Consider the following 26908-nt stretch of genomic DNA (forward strand, 5'->3'; position numbering starts at 1 on the left):
TTTTTCCCCAAATATAAATATATCGGCATCTACTTGGATTGATCTACTGAAACTAGTAGTATCGTTTTCTTTTAGTAGATGGTAGTAGTTAGTAGTAGTTAGTAATATTTGAAAACGCGCAACTACCTTGTAATATTTCAAATTTGGCTTGCAGGCTGCGACTAGTTTCGAGTAGAAAGTGCTCGAAGAAGTTTGCGAGCAAGAAAATAATCTGTACCGAATAAAATCCAACCAAGGGAGCCTTTGCAGTGGTTCAAATTAACCGTTGGGCCACACTTCTGGCGTCTTTAGTTCGGAGGAATAAACTAGAATCGAGCGAACATTGCTTGCAATTGTATTTAGATCCTTAAAACATTATCTCCACCAACATCACGTCGTCTCGCACTCGCAGCAGCGCTGGTGGCCAACATCCGGAAGCGATGATGGATTGGTAGGAGAAGGTAGAGTGAATCTCTTTCTACATTATTATCAGTGCTTAGAATCAGGCGGTGGCGGGCGTATGTGCTTACACGTGTGTGCTGTATATCTGTTTCGCCTTTAGCGCTTCACTACGAAATTGACGGATGCTTTCAGGCCGTGGCCGATCGCTTGCTGATCGGTAAGCCAAACACGTGGGTTTATTGTAATCGGTAAAATGTCGACTCTATGGTCGCTGAGCTGTCTTCCGTGAGGACCTTCCTGGCACACAAATTTTGTCCCCTTCCGTCTGCTAATCACTATCTCAAGATCGACAACGATAACTAAACCTTCGTCCTTCCCAACCCTGCTATCCTTCACTCTTATTGTTGGCTGCGGCGTTGTAATTCGAAATTTGCTTCTCCACTTGGTTAAGTCCGATAAGAAGATGTGAGAGCTATCCTATAGTGCTACTCTGTCCTGTTGTCGTCTCGAGGGCAAACTCGTTCAGGGAATGTTTGCGAGAATAATTTCGATAAATGATGTGCAGAAAAACGTCGCCCAAACTGTTCTGCTATGTACCGTTTGAATGGCCGTCCCGTGGATGCCCACCATCCTATCGCTCTTCTACCGAAACCAAACACATTGATGAACACATTATTTGCTTCGTGTGTTTTTTTGATCCTAACGGTTAAGTCATTTTATGCGTGCTTGTCCGGGTTCTACTAGCGGCCGTTCTACTGGTTTCCAAACCCGGCAGCATCCTTACTCGCAAGGGCGTTCATACCGCGCAACGATAGACGACGGTATCGATTAAGTATTAAGGAGCTTTTTACATAGTCGTATCACTGCTACACTACGGCGGCGGTACTGAAGGACCCGAAAGGGAATCGGGGGGGAATTTTGTTCAACAAATTAATCGTCTTGCGTGATACACTCACCATTTAACCTACACAGCACTATCACTCTCTACTATCCGCTACAAATAAAAGTAAACCTAATTCAATGACTGGGCATGGCTGGTGGCCCGCATCCATATTAGTCACCGGTGCGAGACTGGGTTGCCAAATTAATAACCACTAATTAGGGCGAAAGGGATTATACAATAAATTAAGCATACACACACTGTTCGTCTGAGGAAGTTTATGCTACGAATACTACAAAAGAGACTGACTGGCTGACTGACTGCTGATTTGCTTTACTGCATGGAATCCACAAGATGATTGAAACAATCACACGTTCGCTGCCCTTCTGCTGCTCGACATCAATCGTGTGTGTGTGTATTACGCTGAATCTACTACTACCGTAATGCCTCCCACCTGTTCATTTTCTTCGCTGGGGGTAGTATTGTGTATTACATCCTTCTCCCGTCCGTCAAGCCAGTGATCAATCGTAATCGGGTTTTAAAAAAATAGAATGACCAACTCGATTCATCGGAACTGGAGGTCAAGGGGGTTCGCTGCCTTATTTCCAGCAAAGCGACCCTCGATACGTTCATCTACACTTCGGTGCTCTGCGATAACAATACGAATAACGATACCTACAGAGCACCGCGACGCTGAAGCAACCGATCACTGCTACTTGCACTCGGCTTTCTACACGGAATCGTCTGCAAAAAAAAACGAAGGAACGTTACATTAAGAGCAGCTCATAGACACGAACACACGATCACACAGAGAACCTGTGACCTTACCATGGTACCACCATTTCGTTTTCTTCGGGTTTTTGTTGCATGTCTTTACGTAGATCCCATTGTCTGGCGGCCGGCGCTTCTCTCGACAGCTGCTCAGCATCGACGATATACTAAGACACACGGATTGCACTGACAACGCTGGTGACCTGCGAAGACGAATATGCTCGACATTACTTTCCATTACTGGCCCATCACCAATTCGCTGTGCAAACATACCAATCATCCGTTAAGATGGATAGACAGATGTGTCCATTGGAGTAGACGTGCGGATGGACGGGAATATTGGAACCTATGAACGTCACCTACGGAGCCAGAGGTTAAAGAGAGCAATTAACAATAGGAAGGAGCGCTGCGAAATGGTACATACCTCCGGCGAATCGAACGGGTACTTGTTGTTGAATTTGAACAGCAACTGAAAGTGTTCTCCCTCATAGAGCGTCCCCTCGACACCATCGATGTTTATGATCCACCTGCAAAAGGAGGGAGAGGTTCCCCAAAAAAGGAATTATTACCACTGGTCCTGAGGTGAACAGAGGTCCTGCTTTACTTACTGAGTTAGGTTTTGGCTGACACTATCTTCATCTACCGACACCCCTGGTGGCGGTTCTTTGATCAGTGACATCAGTTCCTTTTGTAGGCGACGCTGTTGATGATGGGCGATAGAAGAAAACAAAAAAACCAAGGTTAGAGATCATCAGTTTGCGGGCAACCTTGCAATCCACACTATCCCCGTCTGGTCCACAGCCACGGTAGCACCACGCACGAACAACAACTTGCCTCCCAGCGGCTATTGTCGAGGATCAGGTTCTTGTTCTCCTTCGCTGCATCCTGTATGACGGCCGTTTTGGTGGTGGAAATCGTTTCCGATTTCGACGGCTTCTCCTTACGCATTCGCAGTCGATTAAACATTTTTCCTGGTTCCCGGTTCACCTTTGCACTAATAGCGTAACCAAATCACTCTTCCTTATCAAGACTTGTCCGGGTCAGAGAACGTGTAAATGTGCCACCGAGCACAAACTACCGCACTAGAGGGGCCGAACAGAAGAGCAGATGGAACACTAACTGACAACGAGGAACTGCTGCCGGTGCTGCCGATGGTCCGCGAAGCACTGAGCGTCCTCCTGTGGATCATCCGGCCTAAACACGCACTACACACGTATTGGGAAAGATCAAGAAGCTAGCTTAGCATGGGTTTCCTTCCCTTGAACCTCTTCTTCCCAAGCCAATCATCTTCACTTTAGTCTAATTGAACGCAGGCCGGGTTTGTTTGGAACGAAACAAAGGAAATTCGCGCTAAACGCGCTCATGAATCACCGGGAGAACTCATCGCTGGCTGGGTATGATGATGCAGACGGAGCAATTTCCCGGTGTTTACGCAGCTCTTGTGTCACTTGCACGGGATTGATAACGCAATTCCTGTGCAGGCGGATGGGGACACCAGGTTATCTCTTAATTGACATCGAGGATGATTCATTGCATAAACACTAAAGCATAAACTTCCTAGTGCATATTGGAACCAGCTCCGATGGCGACGTCTACCAGTTGCAATGGGAAAGTTTGCGAGCGCGTGTACCGCGGGGATCGCATACCACCTTCAACAAAGATCATGGCTACGAGACCATCGACCGGCCGACCAACCGACCAACCGACCGATCGAAGGGATTTCGCAAACAACAAACCAGTTGCCACACAGCTCGGGAGGTCGGCGGACGGTCTCTGTGCCTGGCCAGTCTCGCGTATGTGAGTTTCCATTCACGCGAAAACCAACCACAACACGGAGCCCGGAGCCCCCGTGTTGCTGTTGTTGGCCCCAAAAAAGGGGAAAGAAAAAAAAATGCATTCGCTGCTAGCTGCATTTGCAATGTACCGCCGCGAGTGGTGCAGTATTCGCATGCCAGCAAATCGGTGCCGTAGGGCACCACGTGAATGTGAAATATGCGTACCGCAAGCCGAGGCGAGGCGAGTGAGCTGCTGCTGGCGCGCATCGTTGCGCCCCGTGGCCCGGGTGTACAGTTTCAATGAACTTCGCGTCATATGCTGAAGGTTGTGTGTAGCGGATAGTCCGGCCCTTAACTGCGCCACCATTTGAAAGCCTTGTTAACATGGTGCGGTACAGTTCGGCGACACCAGAGATCAGGCAGTAAGAGCTGACCGTGCGCGCTGCGTTTTAAATCCAGATTTGCGTACACAAAGAAAGAGAGCCCAATGGGGACCCTGCGTGGTCTGTGAGGCCAAAGATAAGTTCCGCTGAAATGCTTTCCGATGCCGATGGTCACCGGAAAACCAAATGCAGACGACGACGAGATGGCGACGACAGCGATGACGACGCCATGCTCATGCTAATGAGCACAGCGGATAGAACCGCTGCGGTACCGCCGTGATCGATCGTAGTGCATGGGCCCGTGCGAGCGCGCCGGGGGTGCTGGAAATTCAATAACCACCAACCAGCAGCGACTTTCTCGAACAGTGTTAGCGCTACCGCGCAAAACCGGTAACCCGCGGACACGGGCTGTTTGTTTGCTTAGCGCCAACCGCCCCCAGAGGTCAAAAGGGGTATGTTCTCCGGTGCCCTTTGTACCGCCGATAATTAAACGACACGAGGCACGGTGGACCCAGGTATCCCCAGGATTGCGAGTGCGAGATAATTACGCTCAAACGCGATCGCACCGGTGGCCGGTCCGGTCCGGTCCGGGCACCTGTTCTGGACGGCCATGTGGTGTGGTCTCCACTAGTGGACAATCGAAAACGAGGTTACCTGTGCGTCATTGGGGTACCGATGATATGCGATCACCATCGCTCCGCATCGTCGTTCTAGAACCACTAGATTTGCATTTGATCAGTACAGCTACCTTGATATTAACGAGATCCATTGATCGAAGTGCCACGCGTCAACCTGTCGTTTGCAGGGCGCATTGCTAATTGCTAAAGATCGCATCCAGTCGTCATCGTAAGAATAGAACTTTCTTGAAACGTTTCGAATGGCTGGGCGCAAAATGCTTATTATCTGTTACGATGTCTACCAACCGTGGTGGTGGCAAACCATAAACGGAACCTGCCTGCCTGTCCGCCTTGCCTTTCTCGCGTCGTACGTCATCGGCCTGCGATCGTCTGGCCTGCGATCGTTAGATAATCACCATTATGACATCTTTGTGATCGTATTCTAATGGTGATCATGGTGCTCACCCCCTCTTTAGCTTCCCGATGCTAGACACGTACAGCCCGGGGAAGCGGGGATAAATGATAGCGCCACGACGCACAACGTTTTTTTGCACTTTCCATACGTGATCGCGTGCGCTCACCAATATGGTGCGCGTAGTAGTACTCGAAGGGGATCTCCTCCAAGCGAGGGCAACCACACAACCGCACGCGATCGCAAATCGAAGCAATGATTCAATCGAAAAGTCTATCCTCTCCTCCTCTTCGAGTCGAGCTGTTTCCAGTCGCAGGAAGCCTCTCCAGTGTTGTGAAGATCAGCTTCGAAGCGCGCCGTCTGGAACCGCCACCGCAGTTTCGTGATGCAACCATATGGCTTAGACGATGATTTAGAAGGGTGCAATGGTGGGTAAAAGTAGACCAATAAGCATTTGGTTTGGTTTGGCTACCGCATGTTGCGAAAGGGTTCACCACCATCGCACACAGTGCACACCGTTGTGCAGCACGAACCACGTGCAAAACAATGCGCCCCGACTGTGCCAAAGCCAAGTCTGTTTAGCGTTAAGCATAATTTACTTAACCCCCTTTTCGGTGGCCCATATTTGTTTGCACGCATACAATTCCCAGCTGTGCAACAGGGATTGCAATACAATGTTCCGGACCGGGGGGGTCGTTGCTGCGCTGGTACTGCATTTCGTGGACACCAAAGGGGGCCAACCAATCGAACGCCGCCTAAGATCACCGTAATTGTTGCTCTTGAACCACAGAAACTGCTGGAACGGAATAGCACCGTATGAACCCCGAGACCAGATACAGACCAGATAGTGCAGGCGAGTCGCTAAAGGAGGACAATGTCTTAAAAGCAACATTGGCACACAACGATCGAAGATCAGGCCCTTTTTCCACAGTGGCCCTCTGTTTGTGAACTACTTACTGTGAGGGGCACGGAACATAAACAGTGTGACCCCATATTGGTGGTATCCAGCCACCGATCCTCTGTGCAAAGTGTATAGATCGATACGGTTTGTTTTGATAGTAGCCACAGTAACAGTAGCATCAAAAAGAATGAAAATTAGAACACCGGAAGTGAAAAGCAATCGTGCCTCTCACCCTCGAGGGGAGGGATAATGTTGATACCATGTTTCATTTCGGTATTACGACATGAAACGATCATCGATGGTGGAGATCGGATATTAGGACACCCGAGGTCCCGCACCACCACTAACGACGCGTCTCGTCGATGACCTCAGCAGCGCTCCCGGGGGGAGCAAGCATAGTCATTTTATGGGAGGGACGCGATCTCACACTGGGTGATCCTCGGTCGAAGTCGTACTTTCAAATGTTAGCAGAAGGTGGAGGATGAAGCAGGAATGGAAATTTATGATGTCCACTCCAAACAACACCACACTTCTCGCGGGGATCTAATCTCATGGCCATACACACAAATGTGCTTGATCTCCGCATTCCCTTCCCTGCCGTCCTTCCTACCTCGTACAAACTGATAAACAAATGCGGTGCGGATCGGGGTGATCATTTTTGGGGCAATTTATGCGGCGCTACTGTGGATGACCACCGACGGCATGACGGCATCGCGCGAATACCGTTGCCTTAAGCCGCGTGTTCCGGTCGTGATCATTACCAACCCGGGATGGGAGGGAGGGACCACCTCGTGACAAATCGGTGACGGGGTTCCTTCCGAGAGTGTGGAAGCAGATCGCGTTCAAATCTCACACTTCCTTCCCAACCACCCGCAGCAGCAGCAGTAGCAGCATGTGACAACATTGAAGGCGAATTAATAGAACATATTTACCCGCAAGGGTAAGCATGCTGTTGGCCATATGAAAACCATATTTTCCCCTACACCCCTCGCAGGGCACCCTCCCTTTACAACCAGAATCGGGGCCGGATAGACCGTTGAATAGTTTGGGTTTGCGGCGATCGCGATGTTCTGTCCTCGATGTTTTTCTTATACGATTCGGACGATTTGATGTCAAACGTGGTTTTTTTTTTTTTGGGACGCTTTCATGTCGCGCACATGATGGACAGCTCTGAGCTGAGCTGAGATATGTATCGCGCCGTGCAGCAGCAGCACCAGCAACCGGAGAGCGAGCGAAAGCGACGCAGAGCGAACAGCTGCACACCATAAATCCCCGCGGTTCGGTCCTCGGTCAATCTCGCTCGCTCGTTCATGTTGTCCTTCGAGCGAAAAATTATGTCAATTTACTGCTCATCGTAAGGAGATTGTCTGTGAGGTCTCGCGACCAGAGACTGCGATCGAGTGTCGAAAAAACATCCACGGAAGGCGCCACACGGCGAGGTGGTGCGTACGAATGTAAATCTTGATCCTGATGATGTTTAGCATTCGCCGGCAAACTGAATATGGCCACCAGACGCCACGCCACGAAGCCGATTGGGCGCGCACTAGACAAAGCGTCGTTTGCATAGTAATGGCGACAGCAGCAGCACCAGCAGCGCCTTATGCTGCCACCACAACCGAGACGAATGGCAACTATCATCAACAAATCACCGTTCGTCGTTCGCCAAAACCGTCATTTGGCGATGGTGATCGTGGTGGTGGTGGTTCGTCAATCGGCTGCTTAAAATTAGACCTCAAACCGGCGAGGGTGCCTTAGCAAGTGCCCGACGCCGTGCCACAATCGAAGAAAATAAATGTCGCCAACGGTTCCGCGTGAGCGTTGCCCCGATCGAGCCTCCGAGGGCTGGCACAGGGAGGTGATTGCGGACTGCGACATATACATACATTGTGCGGTTGTGTACGATCATTACAAGTTGATTTATTTTGTTCAATATTTTGTTTGGGGCCCTCTTGCTTTGTCGAACCGTAGCACGGAGGACGGATCGTTACACCGATCCGAATCGCATCTGCATCCCTGCACTTACGCAAGCCATTCCGATCGACGACCGATCGATCGATCGGTTTATTCTAGGGGCTAATGTTTTTGTAAACGTCCACCGATCGCGTCGTTCATTGCATAATTTTGTCTCGGTAAACATCGGAGTGTTGTGGTAAATAGACCGTCAATAATCCGCTACGGAAACGGGCCCCCCACATCCATCGTGTGTGTGATAAGAATGTTGTAGTGATAAATTCTGCCGTTCTCTTTTTTTTTTCTTGGCACCGACCGGCTGTCGGCACCACCAAGCCGTCGATAAGAGACGGTTTCGCAATAAACTTGTTTAACTACGAGGTGGTCACGCCTTTGAGTGAACAAATCATAAACCTGATTGCCACACGCTAGGATTCGCGCGCAGCTAAGAACTCGCGCCAACTGGCCGCAGCTCGTGAGTCCGCAATGTTTTTGGTGGCAATCAAAATCAAAAAAATATTCGTAGCATTTCTCGCTCCTAGCACATCACTTCGCATTTCATGATCGTCGTACCACGGTGGCCGTAGTAAAACGATCGTAAATCCCAATAATCAACCACAGACCATCTGGGATGGCACTTAAGAATAACGATCCGGCCAAACCGCCCTCCCTTATGTGTTGTTCGTGAAGCTCCCACAAGAATCAAAGACATTGAATAGAGACATTCAACTCGTCATCCAACGGTCAACGGTCAAGGCACGGGGCCACGATTGAAGCCATCATTCGCTTTGAATGAGTCATCTCGCGCTCCCTATCATCGCGCCTGGCAAGATAAGGGCAACAAGGAAATGCAGCAAGCAAGCGAAAGCAAATAAAGACCGAGGAAACGGACAACAGCAACACGTTCGATCCTCGGCAGCAGCAAGCAACAATTGTTCAATATTTATCAATAGATCGAATAGATCCGCTCGTGCAGTCACTACATAGCTGGGGTGCCGCCGTTGACCAGCAACCTACCCGCCGCCCCCTCCGGGACATCCCGGGGGACCCACCTCTTTGGCTGATGAAATATTGCACTTTGATTGCCCACGAATTCGGGCGTGCAAGAAAGTACGGCGACAGTAGGAGGACACGCGTGGCAATTGCAATTAGAACAAATTGAATATTCAATTCCAACCGTAGAGGAGGGGGGCATTAATAAACCCAGAACAGAAGAAGACACGTGTTGCGGTGAGGCCAGGGCAGGCAACCGGGGCGCACTCGCGCGCTTGTTCGCGAGCTAATGGTAAAACAAACGTTTAACAACATTCATTGAACTCCGTGACCTTCATGTGCCGATCATCATTCTTGTCTTGGCTTGGCAAGCTTGGCAACTTTCACATTCGGCCACGTGGGGGGTGGGGGCTCTGGTCAAGCTCATCGGTGATCGTTAAGCTCCCGTGCCCTCGCGCTGCGGGGTGGTCAAGCTAGAATGGTTCTGAATGGTTGCTCAATGTAGCGGAGAAGCGGAGAGCACTTCGACCACCACATAGCGGGGGTTCGATGACTGATCGTGAGCGTGAGCGTAATTTGGATTTTTCTTTTTTTTCAATTAAACTAGACGAAGTAATGCAATTTGTGGCCAACCCATCCCGTGGTTCGGTGGTTTCTCAGGGTCAACTGGTGCTCCCCCCTCGCCGCGGCGCCGCGTGTTCCAGATTTCTAAAACCGAACTACGTTTGACGGAACAACCGTCCCGTTACGGTGGCCTATGCTCGCCGAAAACTAGTTTTGCAACATTCCTTCTCCTTCTCCTCCTGCTGACGCTGAACTGCTGTCGCTGTTGTTGCTGAAGAGAGCCCCAGGCATTTATGTGTATCGTCTCTGAGACGACAGCTACAGCGAGATGATCATCATATACAAAATGGAATGGAATGGAGCGATTTAATTTATGCGAGGATTTTTCCCGGTAAGTTAGGTGCTCGATCGTTATCGTAAGGTTGTCAATATAGCCTCAAAGAAAACCAATCAATGCTATCAAAACGCATGTTATTTTCAGCGAGCAACGCCACAATCTAGAGGCAGGATAATGAACAAACATCAAAAAGGAGTTGCAATCATTTGAATGCGAATCTATCACAGTGTCACAGTGAATGTTTCGACATAAAATTCAAAATACGGGTGAGCAAAACACGAATTCCCCGTCTACCTTAATCGCTTGAAGCTGTTGTGGCTATTCCTGGCAGCGCTGCATTTGGGCAGACAGTCAAACTCCTCAAACACCTCTCATGGATCATAAAAAATCGCAACAGCATAAAACCATTCCTGAAATCGTCTGTCTGCCGGGGGGTGCAGACTCGTCCGCACGCAGACGACAACATTAACACAATTAAAACCCATGGCCGTGGAGATCCGACCGACCGAAACACGGCCGGCTTTCAATCGCCACACACGAACCGTGCTGCAGTTTCAAAAAAAAAAACGTAGCCCCGTTTTTCCTTTGTTTACCATCCGTTCACAGAATGGCTCGAAAGAACGCAAGAGAGTCACTTGGCGTAAGGCGATCTCCCTGAACCAACGGACCAACGTGTGGATCATGTGGATGCATCGAAAAGGAGTCTTCCCACGGCCGGCTTCTTAGCGGCGCTCCGTTTGCTGAAGTCCCACGGTGCTGGTGCTCATTCTCGCCACCACATCTCAACAGCGGGTTCGCCCTCGCATCACCAGCGTGCCAGGTCGAATGGCCGTTGACTCACTCATCACCATCGCCAGCTTCGCCCGGGAGCGGCACAAGCAGCACAACACATTCTTTCGCACACTCCAATCCAGCCACGCAGCATAGATGCATCCAGCGGACAGACTAGCAGGCAGCGCGAAACAACGACATAAAAACGTCATTTTAAAAGGGCGTTTAAAGGGGACCGGACCTCCCAGTATCCCCGGAGATCGTTAGCCGGTCAGTTTTTTGTTTTTCTCTCCCTTTCATAAAGTGGACACTAATGTCTCGTTAGTAAACGGCTCGCGATGAATATGGGTCCGATCATCGAAAACTCAACAGCCAATTATGGGCAGCCGTAGCTCCGATGATGCAGAGCCCCTCTTCCTGCTACTTTAGAATGCCACTTAGGGCACTCCTAGGGCACCGCGTATTAATCGCACGTAATTATCAGCGAAACGTCTTAATCGCGACCGTTTGTGCGGAAGCAGCTATGTGGGATAGTGAACCAACAACAAGCACTTGAGACACTGAGCCGCTCGCTAAGAAGTAAGTGGTTCCCCCGCTGCCTCCTTAATCGATCCCTCTTAAACCACTCGAACCACTCGATAGACTGATACGGGGGAGGATCTTTAAATGATCGCGAATTAAAAATGCCGCTCCACTCGCGCCGAATGCGGGGGGATGAAATGAAAAATGCTTTAGCGGAAAATTGAATTTCCTTCATCCTTTCATCAGCAAGAATCGCGTCCAAGTGGTGCTGAAAGAACCACGAGGAACGGGAGTAGTTGGCGGCGTTGAGTGCCATGATAAAAACCGCCAAAGCAGACCGCTTCCTGATTGATCGCCAAGCATCCATTCGGACACAGCGGGCGGTGCACGGGGATCATGAAGATCTGCTGCATTGACGCAACGTAGCTTTTGATTGCAGTTCAGCAGTGTGCTGGCGATCGCTTGATGTCGTCGCCAGCATCAAATCGAGCAAACTCCGGTCGGGGAAGCCGTTAGGCAGGGTGGCGCGATCGTAAAGAGATGAGAGGGAGAGACGGATGATGATGACTAATAAAATGGAAACACCAGACGATTCAGCGAACGCCGAATGCGCCGTTTACGTCTTTTAGGAGTACATCGAACTCGGGCTCGCCCGGTCCCGGTCAGGCCGCACACGGCGCACCGAGCGATCATGAGCATACGATTGGTGATGGGGGCGCACGATGTCTGCCGCAGAGCATGGGGTCGCCCGTGCTGGTGCTGCTGTAAAGCGTAGCTTCATATCGCCATAAAGATCATTTCATTTCGAATCTGGACGCATGGTAAAATCTTACTCTAGCGCGCGCTCCTTCTTGATCGATGTCAAATGTTTTGATGAGCTTTCATTTTTGAGAAGGGTTCATTTTTTCATCAAAGTTTCATCTTCACAACAGTTCAGATATCGGTACAGTAGACATTTATATGCCTGTTTTTTTTTTCAAGCCTTTATATAAACATTAGAATTTCTTATATAATTCATTATCGGTAGTTGCATGAGAAAATATTGCATGCGATAGGAACAAATCCATGACCTTGAATAGTCTTATAATCCATAAGAAAATCTCCACCAAAAAAATCGTTGTCATTGCTCTTCTCTTAATATAAACAGCGCCCGTTTCTTGATAATAAAATCGGGATAAAGGATAAACCAGATCATATTAACCATAACATTTGGATAAACAATAACATTTGTAAACTAAGAAAGTATGCCGATCATATCCGAAGCGAATGCAAAGATGTGTTTTTTTTTTTAGCTTAATGATTAAGTTTCCCCCTGATTTTTGTTGAATTCTTTTATCGCTGGGTTCATGGTATTAGAATTCCAATAAAATTATGGTCACCCCAAATGACGCACATTCTAGCTAGTGCTATGTTTCACAAAGCACATAATACAAACGATCATACAAGAACAGATCATACTCGCGCTTACGCTCAAAGGCGGAATAGTCTGCGTTTGTGTAAAAGAAGTTTCCATTTCCTAGATGCAGACCAGACCTTTCCACCAAACGGGATCACTCTTCCGTCTAGACAGACAGTCAGCCAAGAGAGCACAGACACACACACAAACACAGTCCGGGGAGTTCGTTAATTGTTATCTGCAGTACTTCGCAGCAAAAGAGTACGCCTCAAACGACCAACCCACACGCACACGCACACACACAGACACACATTCAACCTCTTACCCCCTTTGCCGTCAATTAGCTGCGCGAACCAATTCATCAACTTCTGCGGCCGCAAAAAGCAACGCGCACAAGAAGTACACACACCCGCCAGCCCGAAACTAAAATAGACCCACTACTACTAGCCGGTGGCAGGAGCCGGCGGCCAAAGTCAACGAGAAACGAAACGGCCGGAACGGCCACCGAAATGTGCTCCTGACAGACGGACAGATAGACAGACAGTACCCGCCGCAGTCGCGACCGCCGCCGTCGCGTGGTGGTTGCGTGAAAATTGCGGAAAACGGATTGTCAAACGCACGCGATCACGGGCGCGGGCCGAGGCGAAAGGTTGAAAACTGATCAACTAATTAGTGACCAACCAGCAGGGTTTAGTGTCGGAATTCTGGTGGGTTAGTCAACGGCAATGGCGTTGGTCGTAAGTTGTGGGTTGGTCAAGATCAGGGCGGTTTAACGAGGAAAAAGTCCGACGTTCTGACGACGCCGGACTCCACTTCTCTAACACTTCTGGTGCTGGTGGTGGTGGTGGTAACCGATTGCTTGTATGTGCTAGAACACACCAACAGCGGGAAGGCCACAATTTCTTGGTGCGAAAGACCATCCAGCGGTTTTCAGCGTAGAGAGAGTGGTGCAGTGCAGACGCCGCCGGAGGGAGGGGCACACGCTCCTGTTTGATAAACAAGTCATGTGCGAGAGATGATGGAGCGTTTTTCAGTTTCGCCTGGCCTGGCCTGTGCCTGGCTGCTCCCTGCCGCGGTGTGGTGGCAGGCGTTTTGAGATCGTTTTCCGGTCGCCAGCGCCGGCCAGCGAACGCCAGACTACCAAGAAGTGTCTGCCAGGAAGCGTCGCTATGCTATGCGTCTCGATCGCGCGATCTGGCGGAGATAAAAAAATAATCCTACGCAAAGATCGTTCTTTATCTTCGATGACAAGAGTACCGCCGCCAGGTGAGAGGTAAGTGGTGTCGCGTGAACAAAAGAGAACCTCGAACCGAACGGGAAAAGACCTTCACCCACAAACTGGAATCGATCGGCAACGACGCTCGATCCGCCGCATTCGTCGGTTCTGTGGAGACACAGCGCACACGAGATGGTCTTGTCATGAGCTGTCTCCTTTCCCGGGCCATGTACCGGTTGACGATGACAGGGAATGAATCGGCGGTACAGCGGTCTGGCAGCCACCAGACGCAGTCGTTATGTCGTTGGCAATTTAAGTGCGCCACATCGCCCGTTCCGCGCGCACACAACACAGGCAAACCCTTTTTGCGGGACTACAAATTATGGCCCTGCACTATGGCGAACCGGTGTCGGTGGTGGTGAGGTTCCCGGACACGCCAGAAACCGTTAGCAAATTAGAAGCAATCCATCCATTACAGTGGCCAACATACAGACCGGCACCGTCCATCTATTCGCGTTGCCTTGCGGAAGGATTATCGGTGGAACCTTTTCCCCCGCGGGTGAGGATCGAGGGGCCAGCGTGTCAAGCGGAACGTTCCATTTCTTCCTGGTTCCTGTTCCAAAGGTTCCCTGGGCGCTGGCAATGTGACAGGCGACCATAAAGATAGCGACGGAGCGATGTTCATTGCTTAACGATGATGCACACCGGTCGCGGTGGTCACGCTGATGGATGAAAAATGATGGCCAACACCGAGGTGAAGACGAGGACGACTTGCACCTTCTTCTTCTTCTTCTTCTCCTTGTGAGGAACAGAGTCCCCTGTGGCGCCGAGCGGAGATCAAGGAACGGGAATCCATCACATCGAATGCCAACGTTTCTTCTCGGTCGCGATCGCGATGCTCGAGCCAAAGTGCATCAGCAGCAGCAGCGTGCAGACTGTGGCATTGTTGTTGTGGAACAAAATTGCAACAACGAAAAGGGAGGGGCAACCGTGCAGGGGCCCGCGTGCACCCTAGAGCGAAAAGGCGGACTCTGAACAGCAACAAATTGCTTCATCAGGAATACGGCTGCAGACAAGCGAGATATGGAAACAACGCCATAGGCGTTATCGTGGCCCACCTTATTCTTATCGTGATTCTACTACCGCCAACAACAACAACAACAACGGCCAGTTGAACGACCTACAAACAAACGCGCCCCATAACATCTCTCTTTTCCGTGAAGGGAACCGTGATACCATGGTTACGTCCACCAATGGCCGCCTTCTGGTTTGGTTTAGTTTAAGACAAAATGGACCAAACACTGGCCCTGCTCGCGTGCTTATTTAACTACCGAAGCTGCCTCTCGACTACGTCCCTCCCCCTCCCCCCCCCACCTTTCCCTCACGACTCACGCACGCCACTACGCCAAATCGTGTAATGTCGATGTAATGCCACCGCAAATAGAAGACGCGATGAAGGGATCATGAGGGGAAGCGCGACGGCTGCTGCTGCTGCGCGGCTTCGCGATAAGTGCTCTAATTTTATACGAAAACAAACAACGGATCGCTTCAAACGAGAAAAACCGCGTCGCGATCACCAGATGCCGCTGCAAACAACGCCCCAAACACCACCAGCACCACAACGCACGGTGCACGGCCTGCTCTGTTGCGTTTAGTTTTGAAGCGGGGAAAACTGGCTTCCTTGGAGACCAGTGGGACGGGCGAGCGACGGCTGCAAACATCGCAGCAAACATGATGGCGATGATACTCTGCCGCATGTTCCTGGGGCTCGGCTTTGTGTAAATCGGTCTCAGCAGGATGGCCGCTGGTGCAGTTTGAAGCCGCGGAGATCGAGTGTCCATCGGTCCACAAGAAGGCCACCCGCGGTGAGCGAGCGACCACCGACGGGACGATCAGGCAAGAGGGATCCCTCTACCGGGCAGCACCGTTCAAAGGCACGCCAGACATTTCCGCTTAATGTGATGGTGGTATCTGGCGCAAAGGTGGACCAGAGGACATCGTAGCATGTCGATGCTAGTCCTCACTGTCACTAGGTAACGTTTGGCAGCACGATCGTATTGGCAAAATCTCCATTTCATTTTAGTTAAACTCATTTTAAAGCAGATTGTAAATATATTTGATCCAACAAATTAACTCAAATATTAAAACCAATATAGGTATGGATCAGACAAAGCGAGCTGCCTGCATACGAGCAAACGCTCCCAAAACCCTTCACACTGTTCCGCTCTTCCGTACCAGCCAGACATTGTGCCAAGAGTACCCCACGAGCGAGCGGGTTTAAATATACTTTTTTAATAAATCGCCAAATGAGTACACCATCCGTCATCTGTAGTCATCTGCGGTCGGATTTCCTCGCAGCTCAAGTTCCCGATCTTCCGAGCCAAGCGGTTCGCCTTGGCCGCAGGCGGCCGTCAAAGACAATGATCGCGACACAGCTAGTGTGAACGTGCTGATGACACACGAACCATGCCGCCCTGTACTTTCGAGGGAAAAACACATTTTCCACCCCGTTTTCCACACCGGGTGGCCTTTTCGAATCCGGAGCTGTGCTGACACACTGACTCGCCGCCGCGGGATTATGATGCGGATTTTCCAGAAATACGTTCGTTCGACCGTTCGGACAAAAACAAAACGGGACACATTTTTATAAACAGGAACATCAGCCCCGTATCAGCTGGTGGAATGTTGAGCTAATGCTTGGCGACACACGTATATCGACACACACGCACACGTGGGTACACACAGCCACACAAGAACACGAGCCGCCTTCCTTTGAGTTCCGTTTGGTGTTTTAGAAGATGAGAAAAGTTTGAATAAATTTGAAATTGAATTTTATGTTGCTTTACAATCAACTCGCCACCAAATGCCCGTGCGTCAACGGGCGTTACACGCGACAACAAAGGCGCATCCGTGTACTGCGTGCGTTCGCGAACTACTGTACAGGACGACGGTGTACACTACTGTCACGAGCCGCGGTTCCGAGAAAACTGAGCACTGAGCACGAACCGCGAACCGCGGATCATCGTAGCTGGCGTGTGAAGTGTGCTACCATGTGAACCGCCGCCGGGGACTCGATCGTCGCATGCGCGAGAGCGTATAACAGCCTCGGTCTGACTGACTGACTGAGAGTAACGCGTCGCGGCATCAACGCGAACGCGTTTCGTCGCACGAGCGTCTCCCTTCCTCAAGGCACAACGCGCACGCTGTTTCGACGCTCGCTTGACCATGACCATAGCCAGGCCATTCGGCTGCGGTTAGTGGGCGTCTTCCAGGCTCTATCAGCGATAAAACATTTAACTGATAGGACCGCGACACAATGGGCAACGATCCCGATTCTCAGCAGGCTGGTGAACCCCATAGGGATCGCACCGTGTCATCTGACACCGGGCTTGATGGGGCATCGCCTGCTGAAGGTGGTTACGCGACATTTTGATTTGAATTTTATTGATAGCCCTCCAAATCGGTTATTGGAAGGTATTTTGTTCTCAAACAGCCACGCAACAAGAGAAGCCCTATATAAGTCGTTGTAAGACTACTACCACAAGGATCAAGGCGCTAGCGACCACTACAATGTTACACATAAATAATGCTCCATTGGATCATAAAATAAAATATAATGTTTCTTCCGTCCTGTGGTTCAATTGAGACTAAAGTGAAAACCCTTTCTCCAGTCAATGAAACTGGATGGGTTTTGTAATTTAAAAGTAATTAGTCACGACGCCAACCAATGAACGAAATTGTCCAGGCGACTGAAACTGCACAATGCAAGTGCAGCGTTGTTGCAATCGTACGCATGCTCGTAGCAATCAGTAAAAGCAGTATCAACCGCCATCCTCTCGATCGGCACCATTTTCTTTTCATTGCGTGAAATGTGCCGCATTTAATGTGCTCAATTATAATCCATGATGCAAACCCACTTTGCAGAAGAACTTAAAGTGAAACAATATGCAATATGCACAATTAGATCGTTTTCAACATACTTAAACAGAAGGGAAAAATGAAGTAAATGGTGTTCCTGTCATCGCTACAGTGCTACTTTGATTGACGCCCAGACATCTAGGCAGCCATACGGTGTACGGCTGAGCTGTTCAATGAATTCCGGAACAGATCCAGCATCCAGCTGAGCGAATGCATGCCGAAGATTTCTTCCTGTTTATGTGCGTCGATGATGGATCCATTAGATCGTTTAACAGTAAACAACGGTAGAATTAACCGAAAGCTAGCAAAGGGGGTTGAGGCTTCGGTTTAATGAAAAACGCATCTTCACATGAGGAGCGTGTGTAGAGGGATCTCTCATAAGAATATGTCGATAAATGCGAAAGATTGACCATTGCCGCTTTTACCAACCACATGACAGCACTGCAAACAGCGAAAGAGCGCACCAGGAAGTCTCGTCGTAGTCTGCAGCACAAAATGCAAATACAAAGAAACTGGTTGTTAAAAGGGCCACCATATGCGGAACTTTCCTGCACATGACGGCTGGCGACCGAATGTCGTGAAGAGCCCCTGCCTCTAGTGCTAGAGATGCACGCCGTAGACAAAACCCTCCTCGTTAAAGCTAGCTGCAATGTGTGGGGGCCCGTTGCGGTTCGATCGCGGTTCGACCGCTCTTTCGATCCTCGACTCGGTGCACATGCAGGAGATGCACATTGCAGCGTTGCGATCGCTGTGCCTCGAGACGCTCATCCCGTAATTGATGATCAGCAGCAGCAGCAGCATTGAGTGCGGGCGTCGAAGGGAGCTGTAGGATGAATATGAATTGCTGTGTGTGTGCATGTGTGCGAATGTGTGTGCGTGTGCTAGTTATTAATCTTTCCCTGCGCCGCGATCGTGTTGCAACGCAGAATTGCGCCATTTGGTTGGCGGGCACGGTGGACTTGGACTTGTGCACGCTTCGACCCATCGTGCATTTATACAAAACCCCATTAGCATGATGTTTCTGGAATCGTGATGTTTCGCGATAAAGGAAGGCACCGCCCGAAACCATCACTTTCATGCTTCCTATTGAGTAATTTTATCCACAAACCCTTAGGTTAATGAAGCGTTTTGCTGTTCTATTGTAGCAACATTCGTTTCGAGAATATCGTTGAGATGTGAGTTAAGCTCTTAAATGCAAGAGGAAGAGGAAAAATAGTCAAATTACTCTCTTACTCTTAAAAAACTCTCTTAAAAAAACACCTGTTAACGATTATTGCATAAATCATATAAAACAATCAATTTTGAATCTTGGTATAACATATTTAAAAATCTCAAGCCATTTTTCACCGAAGATTGAGTAATGATTCGACAGTTACCACCGTTGGCCCGCTCAAAAGGACACCGGCCAAGGGTGCAATTCCCCACTGATTTAACCAGAAAGTATAACCAACCCCCCCCCCCCCCATCCCTCCCCTCCTCCTTCTCCTCTCCCTGTTTTGGAACGTGCTGCTTAAGTGGACACGAAGGAATGTTTTGCTTCGCCCGTCCCAGTCCCAGCTGAGCCGCGAAGTGCGATCCCGCTCAGCATACATCACGCACAAGGGAAGGGAAGAGAAGTGTGAGACCCGGGGCCGGGTGCAACGCGGACCAGCTACTACTACTCGTTGCCCCCCCTTTTCCTCTCTTTAAATCAATGGCCCGGCGCTATCGTGGCGCTAGTAGTAAACGTAAACAAAGCGAATGGGGGGGGGCCGAAGTATCCCTAGCCTAGTAACCACCGAACACTAGATACATCGAACCAATTTTCGGGATTTTTGGAGCGCGATTGCGAGACTGTTTATCCAAGAGTTGACCTCGGCGAGTGATGCCACCATCTCCGCCTCGGTTCCCCATTTCGGCCCCTGCCGCTTGGGTAAACAGTATGCTGCTGCTACTGCTGCTGCTGCTGCTGAGTGGCTGCTGATTGCTCGAAGAACTGCTGATCAACCAAGGATGCTGGCTACGTTTTTTTTTGGTCCGCAGCGCACACACACACTTTACACCACTTCGGACCACGATATCTCGAGATGCTAACCCGGGAGATGATTCACAGTTTATGTTTATCGGCAAAACCAACGGAGGCCAGCGCACTCGGCCCCGATAAGCGCCACACAGTGGCAGCGGAGGAAGGAGAGAACTGTTGGTTGATGATGGAGGATTGTTTGGAAATGTTCGTGACGCTGTTTATCAAATCTAATTTTAATTATTTATCGATTAACCGCAGCACCCCCCGTCCCCGGTAAAACACACATTTGGTTATTGGTTTACCGCACGGCATCACATTGTTACTAACGCCGCGTGGTCCGCTGCCGTGATTGAATTGTTAAGTGATGGCTGACGATTGACGAACGCGTTCCGCGGCAGTCGTCGTTTGGCCAGCGCAGAAGGTTGGCTTTTCGGACAGTACCGCACCACGTGATTTCAACGGGGTCACGTTTTGGGGGGCGGCGAACAAAGACGAGGATCCGGCCAGAGACCATCCGCTGGGTAATGCATGCAACATGATACCCGCACAGGAATCCGTGGCAGGTCCTTCGCATACCTTCCGTAACAGATGGTCTGATGACGCACAGCGCTATCGATCCTGGCAGTGGGCCAATAAACTGTGCGGGAGAAAAGTTCAGCCTGACCTTGAGGTGCTCAGCCGTGGCCCGACCGATAAGCCGTGCTGCGCTGACGATAAGGAGGAGAACCGGAAAGGAACTGCAGCAGGTCATCAAACCCGACAGGATTTCTTCCGTTGCGGACACCTTGGAACAGGATCTTCCTCCCGGTTTGAGGGTGCAGCGTGGTGCAAATCGTGGGGTTTGCGGAGACGGACGGTGACGAGAGTGTGGGATCCGGAAAACGGAATTCAAAACAACAACTCGCGCTTCGGCACTTACCTCGGACGGACTCATGGCCGTCTTTCTGCAGCTATCAGTCTTGCTCATACGAAACGCACCAGAAACCGTGGCACGGCCGAGAACTGTTTCTCCGGAAACAGGAAACACAAATTCGGGAACACGATTATCACGAAAAAACAACGAGGACGACGACGAGGATTCACGTTTTTTTTTTTTTGTGGCAAGAGATCAACAAACCCCGCCACCACCGACCCTTTCCAAAAACCTATCTTTCAAATAGAGAGGTGGTGTCATGTAGAAAACACTCCTCGCAGATTTTAGAAAAATGATGAGTATTTGACAGTCGAGACGCGGTTTTCGAAGCTGTTTGCGCGGATTCTTGGGTTTTGAGAAATGCGGTTCGAAAGTTAAAGTTTTTACAAGTATTCTCAATATTCAATGCGTCATAAAACCTTTCCAAACACGCTTTGTCCAACAAACGCGCGCTGTTTTGTTGGTGTACGCAAACGTCGTAATACATCCAATATGGCAACCTGCCAAGGTTTCTAGCATGGCAGGCCACCACCTCTAAGCACCTTGACTCCCAGCTGTCAAACGTTGTTTTGTTTCGCGGCCGCCGCTCGCTGTTCGGGAATTGTGGGCTAAGTGAAAATCAAGATTTTTCCCCGGATTTCCTGTTCCGATTTAGCCGAGAATCATCAAAATTACACCCAGGGAGATGACTACGGTACGCAGGTGTAATTAAGCAGAGCAGAAGACGGTTGGGAAGTTCTATCTTAAACGGCAGGGTGAACGAGAAGTCAGCTGCTTCGCTTTCTTTTCCAAAGGTGAGTTGATCGAAACGGAGAAGAGTGGTCGGTGCGGCTGCTGACGTCGAAAAGACGGTGTTGATGAGGATATCCCAGTCAGCAATCTGTGCTTATGACGCCGTATCCTTTTCATACCATCTGTAGGCCACAACCAAGGAAACCCAAACCGAAACGACGAGCGGCGGGGCGAAGGAGGGGAAAGTTAAAAATGTCTCGCGGTCCCGGCCCGATTCCGAACCGCTGGCTACGATGTCCCCGCAAATCGGACTCACTGATCGCGGAACGCTTCCTGGCGTTCAAAACCCCGTTGAAGGAAGAGTTCCAGTCACAGATGCCGATCGAATGTTCCTTCACACCCTCGATGCTGTTTGATCTGATGCGCCGGCACAAGGTGAAGATCGGTCTGTGGATCGATCTGACCAACACGAACCGGTTCTACGATCGGCACGGAATCGAGGACGCCGGCAGCCAGTACATCAAGCTGCAGTGCCGCGGCCACGGCGAGACGCCGTCGCGCGAGCAAGCCAAAGCATTCATCGAGATCGTGGAAGAGTTCATCCAGGACCATCCGCTCGATGCGGTCGGGGTGCACTGTACGCATGGTTTCAACCGAACTGGCTTCCTGATCGTGTCGTACATGGTCGAGCGGATGGACTGTGCGGTTGATGCGGCAGTGATGGCATTCGCTCAGGCACGACCACCCGGCATCTACAAGCAGGACTACATTTCCGAACTGTTTCGCCGGTATGGTGACGAGGAAGACGCACCGCTGGCACCGGAACTGCCAGCCTGGAGCCTAGAGTATGACGATAGCGATCGTCCGAATCATCAGCTGCAGCAGCAGCAACAGCAGCAAGACCTGGATGAGGACGATCAGATTGAAGGAGAGCAGACCTCATCGGATCGTGGTCGCGGTACGAAACGCAAAACCGGGGAACAGGATGGTGAGAATGGTGGTGGTAGTAGATCTCACAAACGGAAACGGCTCTCCTATAATCCGAATGCCGTCTTCATGGAGGGTGTACCGCAGGTGACGCTTGTGCTGGATGTAACACTGATCGCACGGCTCCAGGATCGTGTACGGAACATGTGCGGCGGGACGATGCAGGGCTTCTCCGGGGCCCAACCCGTCTCGATGGATATGCAGAACATTCGCTTTCTTACCGAGATACCGTACCGGGTGTCGTGGAAAGCGGATGGTACACGCTACATGATGCTCATCCTTCGGGAAAATGAAATCTATTTTTTCGATCGCGACAACTCGGTGTTCGTTGTGCACGGTATTCGGTTTCCGGCGCTCGATGATCCGAGCCGGCATCTGGTCGATACGCTTGTCGATGGTGAGATGGTGATCGACAAGGTGGGCAAGGAGCAGATTCCACGATATCTCGTGTATGACATTATATACTTCGCCAACCGGGAGGTACGCAAGCGGCCCTTCTACCCGGACCGACTAGGGCTGATCCAGCGCGAGCTGATCGACTCGCGGACGCGAGCCATACAGAAGGGGCTGATCGATCGGAAGCAGGAACCGTTCGGTGTGCGACAGAAGCAGTTCTGGGACATTACCCAATCCAAGTCGCTGCTTGGGCCCAAGTTCACTCAAACGCTCGGCCACGAACCGGACGGATTGATCTACCAGCCAACGCTCGACCCGTACACGCCCGGTGTCTGCCCACGGGTGCTCAAGTGGAAACCGCACGACATGAACTCGATCGACTTCCGGCTGCAGATCCAGGACGAGGCGAAACAGGGCTGTTTACCACGCAAGGTCGGGCTGCTGTTTGTCGGTGGCATGGATCTCCCGTACGCGGAGATCAAGCTGACGAAAGAGCTGCGCCAGCTTCAGAACAAGATCATCGAGTGCAAGTATGACGGTGGTTGGGTGCTGATGCGCGAGCGAACGGACAAATCGTTCCCGAATAGCTACGCGACGGCCAGAAGCGTCTGGGAGAGCATCCGCAATCCGGTCACAGCCGATCGGCTACTGAGCTTGATCGATAAGGAAGGCTACCGATCGGACTCGGAGCGGATGCCACCTCCCAGACCACAGTGAAGGACGCCGGAAGGACGAAAGATCAACTATCATTAGTTCTTAGTTTTCCCTACACTTCTTCGAACTCTTCTCGGTGAATAAATGGCGAGCTCCTCTCTGGCTACCGATCGGTAGATGAGTTGTGATTTAAAGGAAACGAATGTGCGCAATGAATCTACATGAATAGAAGGGTGCGCAGAATATTGTATTGTCATTTTCTTGTTTTATGCACAAACACACATGCTGTTGCTAATGTGCTAGTTCAAACGAGGCAGTTCCACTCTGTTGTGCTCTGATTTTAAAAATGAAATTGGGAAAAGACAAGGAGCAGTAGAAATGAATGCATACGGGATCAATTACATTTCAGTTATGTATGCGGCTATGCGGGAACTTGATCAGAAATGTCGAATAGCTCGAGTTGATGAAGGAAGCTTAAAAGACGTAGAAAATATAAGCCAATAAAATGAGAAACATTGTTAGAGGATGTGCAAGTGGTAGCGTATTTTTTGGGTGTCCCTTACATATTCGGCACAACGGCCGTTGCCTGATTACAGCATGGTATTGGCGCAGCGCGATGGAAGCAAAACCAGACCCCCACGCAAATGTTCGTTCCCTAGCACTCTCAGAGGTGTGATGGCTTAACTGGAACAAGCCAGGATAATGCGTCATTTTATGAAACCCTAGTCGAGATTCTCCTACTATGTGATGCGAGTTGCGAGATCACATTCAGCGCGCTACCACGAACAACTACTCAAATTCGTGTTTAGTACCTTCCATTCTTTTATTTCATGTTTTGTTATTCTAAGTAGTTAATGTGCCGCTTCAATAATTAATTCAATTGGTCATATCACGCTACTGCAAAAGAAAAACTTTAAACAATGATTGACTTCTTATCTATTTTTCCATACTAAGCCGTGCCAGACGATGTTCATCGCAGAACTCTTTAACCAACATTTTATAAATGGCCGAGTCCTTATTTTTCTTGCCCGCTTCTATGCACCTCATCAGCTTTCCCTCCTTTGTCGATTTAGGAACCTGCACATTTCCTTCGCAAATAAGATACTCCATAACGAAAAAAGCACTGGTTTCCAATGCCTTCTGAAAGAGTTGATCAATATCAATGTGTAGGTTTTGCAGTCCTCCGGCGTTTTTGACAAAACTTTTGAGCAATAAGACGGCATCAAGTCGCACGAGCCGTTCTAGCAAAGTTTCCTTTTCGCGGCCACCAATGTATTCGGGGTCATAAAAATTAATTACTGTCTTATTCACCATCGTTTGTATCACTTTATCGCACAGTTCCGTCATGGATGCCAGTGTCGATTTTCCTGCATCGGTTTCGTGCAAACCATGTTGGTAGACGTATGACATCACGTGAAAATCATATCGTCCTACTTGAGAGATGATCCTGTCTTTGTTCCAAGTCATCTGATTGTGCAATATGGCAATATTCATCAATGGTCGATGGCAAAGGCAGTACCAAATCATCTTTTCATTATCCATGAGAAAAGCTAAGGTTAAAGCACTTTTTGAATAAAAACCTTCCGCGGCATTTATAAAGTTTTGTTCAACTTTGTTTGGGAATAGGTCCAACACATCCTCACTCACGGGGTATAGTGCAGCCAGGTGCAATATCGTTCGTGCCTTAGGATCTTTCTGAAACGCACTATCGGGACGAGCACGTAGGATAGCTTTAATTTTCGTTTCATCTCCTTCAATGACAGCCATGTGTAGAGGATATTTTTCAGAATTTCCAAGGAGGATTGTATCGATAAACCTTCGCATATTCACCTGTTCCTGCTGCCAGTATTCATTATAAATGAAAAAAGAGGCTCTTTTAGGGATTCGTTTTTGATGTTCCACAATCCATTTTGCAGCGAAATACTCGGCAAACAGGCGATGTACAAATATAGGGGTGTCGTCTTGTACACTCTCCACAATTCCGGTCTTATCATTTCCCTCTAGAATTTCCTGCATGAATCTCTTTATCGCCTCAATATCTTCGGTTGGCAAGATAAGCTTACAATTTTTCTCACTAAACATAGCCCACACTGCTAGTAGATTGTGCCTAGATTCCACCATCGCGATCATATTGTCCATCATATTTTTCAAAGCTGGGGTTTTTAATGGCGCATCAATTATACCAGGCTTCTCAACGATTGCAATGCTAATTTTCCTTTCAATGAACTTCTTCATCAAGCGCAGTTTATCAAAGATCACATCAATATCCTCAAACAATGCCTTTTTAAAGCTATAGGTAGTAATGTTGATGTATTTTTCGATAAGCGGTAAATATTCCTCCACGCCAAGTCTGAGGAAGAGCGGCACATCGCTCAGCTGTTGTAGAGAGTACGTTATAACGACCGTCATCATAATTAACATCCAATTATCGGTATCAATCCACGCGGCATCAACGGGTGGCATCAATGTATACATCATTAAAGCTTTTTCTATAAAGCTTAGCATAGAAAGTTGAAAGAACAGGGCTCGTTGAAAACATGTTTCGAATGACTGCTTGAAGTTGTAAGGTCGGCTGGCGATGTACATCTTGGCTATCCCCGGGAAAATTTCAAAATGTTTCAACAGTCCCAACACTACGCTTTTGTAATGCGGTGCAATCTCATCAAAACCATCGACCAACAGCACCATCTTTAGATTGTTAAATTTATACTGGAATACTCGTAACAGTAGTCGCTGGTCGAAGCTAAGATACAAACGTTCCATCTGTTTCTCATTCAAAATTACTTTCCCTCCGGTATAAGCGATACATTCGGCACTGTGCCCAGCCTTTCGGCGCTCTAAATCGGTATCCGAGACCATCTTCTTATTGATGGTCGGTACAAATAGGGCCAAATGTATCAACACGAACAAAACCCTTAGAGCCTTGAGCGGTTCTACGGATTGTTGCTTTCCGTTTTGCAAAAGTCGCTCGAAATCGGTACAGTATTCGATACAGTTTAAACGGATGATCCACGTGCTTGGCTCTTTCTCCTTCAAAACGGCTCCTAACCAAGTTAAATAGCTTGATTTTCCTTGACCTGCTTCGTTGAGTAGTATGAACACCTTACGTTTTTGTTTTGGCTCGTCTGGATTTTTCGAATTGTCAATCAATCCGGCCTGATCATCCTCACATGGAATGCTACACTTCGTTTTTAGGACGCGTTCTATGTCTTTCTCTGCTAATAGAATTATATCTTCTTGGTAGTTTGTTAAAAATGCTTCATGAAGTGCTGGCAGGATAGCAGTAACATGTATTTCTTCTTCGAAACTCTTTGCAAGCTTTTGAAACTCTACCTTATTATTCACCAGATCAACAGCTCTCTCTTGCCTCTCCACATAAGGCTCCCATTTGCGCGGGATATATTTCGTTTGTAGTTTAGAAAAAGCGGTTTCAA

General features: G+C 49.3%; 2 protein-coding genes across 4 annotated transcripts; one reads left to right on the forward strand and one right to left on the reverse strand.

Annotated features, from left to right (window-relative positions):
- Positions 1–318: 318 nt before the first annotated feature.
- On the reverse strand, positions 319–20891 carry LOC125954661 (ubiquitin-conjugating enzyme E2 W). Of its 3 annotated transcripts, none has more exons than XM_049685137.1 (7): positions 16716–16879; positions 2867–3114; positions 2641–2732; positions 2457–2559; positions 2306–2391; positions 2090–2235; positions 319–2005 (listed from the first exon to the last, which is right to left on the reverse strand). In XM_049685137.1, exons 2-7 carry the CDS (start codon positions 2996–2998, stop codon positions 1992–1994), a joined length of 573 nt encoding a protein of 190 aa, XP_049541094.1. In that variant the 5' UTR covers positions 2999–3114; positions 16716–16879; the 3' UTR covers positions 319–1991. The 3 variants fall into 3 exon arrangements, with proteins under 3 accessions (XP_049541094.1, XP_049541093.1, XP_049541097.1); XM_049685136.1 differs by having other exon boundaries at positions 2867–3237; XM_049685140.1 differs by lacking the exons at positions 2867–3114; positions 16716–16879 and adding an exon at positions 20712–20891.
- A 394-nt stretch (positions 20892–21285) lies between these two features.
- LOC125954602 (mRNA-capping enzyme) lies at positions 21286–24010 on the forward strand. The gene is made up of 2 exons (XM_049685046.1): positions 21286–21499; positions 21626–24010. Exon 2 carries the CDS (start codon positions 21690–21692, stop codon positions 23535–23537), a length of 1848 nt encoding a protein of 615 aa, XP_049541003.1. The 5' UTR covers positions 21286–21499; positions 21626–21689; the 3' UTR covers positions 23538–24010.
- Positions 24011–26908: the final 2898 nt, after the last annotated feature.

Source organism: Anopheles darlingi, chromosome 3, assembly GCF_943734745.1.
Source record: "Anopheles darlingi chromosome 3, idAnoDarlMG_H_01, whole genome shotgun sequence".
In the NCBI taxonomy this organism is placed as follows: domain Eukaryota; kingdom Metazoa; phylum Arthropoda; class Insecta; order Diptera; family Culicidae; genus Anopheles; species Anopheles darlingi.